This window comes from Nymphalis io, chromosome 19 (assembly GCF_905147045.1).
Source record: "Nymphalis io chromosome 19, ilAglIoxx1.1, whole genome shotgun sequence".
In the NCBI taxonomy this organism is placed as follows: domain Eukaryota; kingdom Metazoa; phylum Arthropoda; class Insecta; order Lepidoptera; family Nymphalidae; genus Nymphalis; species Nymphalis io.
In genome coordinates, this window is record NC_065906.1 from 3116000 (window position 1) to 3120191 (window position 4192).

At 35.8% G+C, this 4192-nt stretch overlaps 1 protein-coding gene across 1 annotated transcript; it reads right to left on the reverse strand.

The window, feature by feature from the left end:
- Window positions 1–178: 178 nt before the first annotated feature.
- LOC126776140 (mRNA export factor Gle1) lies at window positions 179–2405 on the reverse strand. Its single transcript, XM_050498441.1, has one exon. It carries the CDS (start codon window positions 2188–2190, stop codon window positions 241–243), a length of 1950 nt encoding a protein of 649 aa, XP_050354398.1. The 5' UTR covers window positions 2191–2405; the 3' UTR covers window positions 179–240.
- Between the last annotated feature and the right edge of the window lie 1787 nt (window positions 2406–4192).

Here is a 4192-nt window from a genome sequence, read left to right on the forward strand (position 1 = left end):
TGGCTAATCTCTTTTGAGATTGGCCACTGTGGCCGAAATTGGTCTGGAGGACATTATTTTAGATATGCTTTTCAGATTTTCTATATACATATATTTCATTATTTGGTAGATTTTCGTTCATGGAAATATAGTTTATATTGATATGTTAAAATAAAAATACATTGCTTTTTGATGCAAAATCAGTTTAATAATTGTTCATATAAATTAATTATTTATTATAATTCATTATTAATTAATTAATCACCATGTGTTTGGGGGCAATAATCCATTTGGTGGAGGGATGTGACCAGTCTTTAAAACACTTTGCAAAAAAACTTCAAACCTTGTTTTAGGGCCACCTTCATCAATATTTTGTAGTATAGATAAGTATTCTGTGCTTAATAACTTCAATATTTTTTTACACTGTTTACCATAGTGTCCTAAGAATTCTGAACCACACACAGTAAAGAAATCATGTATCAATGTGGCACTTAAATCAGGTTCTGGTTTGAGGTTAATAAAGGATGCAAGCCACTGCCACCCATATCGCAAACTATGAGGATTTGACACATTCATGAATTTAGGTGTTTTAGCTATCCATATGGCACAGTGAAGTCTAAATATTCCAGACATACGTTTCAAAAACTTGTCTTGTTTTTCAACAACACCTTCATCATTGTAGGTGTATCCTCTAGACATATAAAACTCTTTGTCTGTTTGTCCTTCTTTCTGTGGAAGCATCATTGGCACTAAATATGGACATTGTCTATGGAAATTTGCTTCAAGCAGTTTACCGAATTCTGGAAATTGTGACCACAATGCAACAGTCACAGCCGCTAGAGGAAAGGCAGCTTCAGGGTTGCTGGAAACTAAGAGATCTCCTTGTCTTACAATTTTTTTAGCTAATAACGCTGTGCAATAGTGTAAGCCTTGAGGATGCTGTGATGCAGTAACAAATGTGTCCAACACCTGAACTTTTTCACCTCGGAGAAGTTTTGCTAATTTATCAAATTTGTCTCTCATATGTGTACCGCTAACAGAGGACAATGCATTAATGGGAGTGTTCACAGCTTTCTGGCAGTCAAATTTGAACTTTTTTAAGTTAGAATTTTCTAATAAATCTTTATAACTACTTTCATAACAATCTAGAAAACTTTTTAATTCTTTATAATATAAGTAGTTTTTTTCTGAATAAAACATAGATTGTGCTCTTTTAGCTTGCTGTACAAGTGCTTGTTCAAGACGGGCAGTTTCTGCAGCTTTTGCCTCTTGTTCTTTAATTTCCTGAATTTCTTTCTGTCTACTTTCTTCTTCTTCTTTTTGTTTCTTTAACAACTCTTGTTGCTTGACTAAATTTATGTCATCTATAATTTTCTGTTTTATACTTTCAATATTCCATGATAATACTTCAGATTGTTTTACTTCTTCATCAGTAATTGTCCCAGTTTTACAGAAGTCCATGACTGCAGTAATATTTCCTATTACAGTGTTTAGTGAGGGAACATACTTTTCATATATTAATTTAGCTAGCGGCTCTCTTTGAACAAGATTTGTTATTTCATTGTAACACATATGTATTTTTGTACGACTGTCGGTAACAGCCGCAATGGCTTTATTTTGTTCATCTAAAATTCTATTCTTATTTTCAATAGTCTTTTGGTAGATCATTTGACAATTCTGTTCATCCAGTCTAGCCTTTTCAAGCACTGTCATATTATCATTCTCTCGAAGTTGTTTTGCCATTTGAAGTTTTCTAGCTCTAATTTCTAAAGATTTACTAGAAACGTAATCATTCATCATAAACTCATCACTTTGATTCTTCCAACACCGTTGCATAGTATCTGCATAGGTGTCTACCATTTTTTTAAATAAGTCTTTAAACAAGTCTTCCGAATTATTTTGTAATTTTTCTTCATACTCTTTTAGTAACAAAGTGTAACGTAACTCCTCCCCAACTTTATCTTCTAACAAGTCAACGAAATCATGATTGTTATTGTCTGATATAGCATCGACCTTTATTTTTTCCTTTGTTTTAGGACTTCTAGGACCAATAGTAACTTCTGTAATATGAGGGCTTATTTCAGCTGCGTTTGTTAAAGCCGATATACGTAGTCTTGTGAAATCTGCTAAAGTTTCAGACATACTTATATCATAACTTCTAATACCGCTCCGCGTGTAGTCATCCATATTGGAATAACTTGTATCTTCCATTTTACAGCAACAACCATAAAATATGAGCTACTTTTTTATTATTATTTACACTTTTTCCTATATATAATTGATTGTTATGAATTACATATAATCTAATGTATGGAGGATAAAAATATTAACAAATATCATAAATATGCCGAGTAAAATGTATGTAAATTAAAATACATTTACAAAAATAAATTTTAATTTGAAAATCACAAGCCGTCAGCCATCAACTTTTAGAAGTTTTAGAAACGTCTTTTCTGAAAGTGACAGTAGTCTAGTAGCATAGATAATATATTCTATCTATCTATATACTACTAATAAGTGTCAAGTAGTGTGCGATCAGCGTAGACAGAGAAACAAATAGACCCAGGGGCCGTGAAACCGCGATTGAGACAGAGATAGATTGTTAATGTGTGCGTATAATGTTGCCATAGTAACGCATTCCCTGTTTTGAGAGATAAATAATTTTCAGGATTTTATTAAAACAAAATAAGTTTATTAAATCTTACTTTTTAAAATTTATTATACTTTTTTTAATTAAAATATTTTTTTTGTTTTCCAACTACACCCAAAAACTGTTGCATTGTTTGTTGTTGTTTCCGTCATCAATAGTACTTCAGCAACAACAACAACAAGCAACAGTACTTTGGTGTTTGTTTCGCTACTTAGGTAGCGAAACAAACACCAAAACTGGATACGCGATAAGGGACAGAAGATTTGATAATTCTATCACTGTCTAAACCATTTGTAACGTAATTTTCGTTCTCTTTCTTGTGTAAGTGAGAAGGAAATCGTCATTGCGTCTATTAGTTTCTCTGTTTACGGCGATCAGCGAAGTTATAGATTCGTTTAATATTACAGAAAATATCTAGTTTTTTAAGATCTTAATATTATCTTAGTTAAATTGTAAACCATATTGTGGTTCAGAATATCGCAATAAGATTGCAGTTAAATTTTCATCAATTCACCCAGCTTACAATTTTTTAAATACCCTAGTTTTTTCACACAAACGGACACCTTCAGAAAGGTACCTAGCTCCCATGGCCCCCCCATGGGAACTTAACTTGGTTATTTGGAATTTTAACCAACTAAAACCACGGCGATGGCAATCCTCGGCACGGATCGGATGTGTTATATCAACACCATCCCGCAACCTCTCCCGTGCTTTGCTCCGCTCTTTGGCTTGGCGGAGCTCTCCTCAGGGGGCGAAGGTAATCTCGCCTCCCCGCACTCCTCGCTAGTGCGACTCGCGAGGCCCCCACCTCACGCATCCACGGCCCCAGGGTTACGCCCTATCTTTTAAGCCCCGGGCGTCAGGGCTGTGGGAGGGCCGAGACGACACTGACGTCTCCGCCGAGCAGGATCGACCCTTTCCCATTCCAGCTCCGCCGTTTCCTTCTGGACCATGCGGTCTCACAGAAGGAGGCTACGGCCCTCCACGCCAATTCCCTGCGGAGCATCGCCACCACGACTGCTCGCAGGGACCGGTCTTGTTCGACTACGCGGACCAGGATCTCCCTCTCTGCATTCTACGTGGGGCACGCCTCCAGCGTATGCAGTGGTGTCCCGGCTGCACCACAATGGTGGCACATCGCCGACGATTCGCGTCTGATCTTACACAGGTATTATCCAAAACAACCATGACCGGTCATTACCTGCGTAAGTGGTAGGATTTTAAATTTAAGATTTTAAATACCTTTCGTTAAGAATGACGAATTCTGTTTATATAACTGTCCCAAATTTCGACATGCTATGCTATGCTTTCGTCTGCTATGAGTTATACAAATACAAGCTATGAGTTTAATTGAACTAAATAAAGTTTCGAATGAATTAATTTATTAAATAAATAATTTGGTAATTTTTAGCCAATGTTTTGAAAAAAAAAACTATGACAACTAAGCTGACATCTGATTTGAATTACGGATATAATACCTATATGGATTAAAGAGATTTGGCGCGAAATTATGACAGTTTGACAAACAGCTGTAAAACTGGCGTTATTCATTGAAACTTTGAA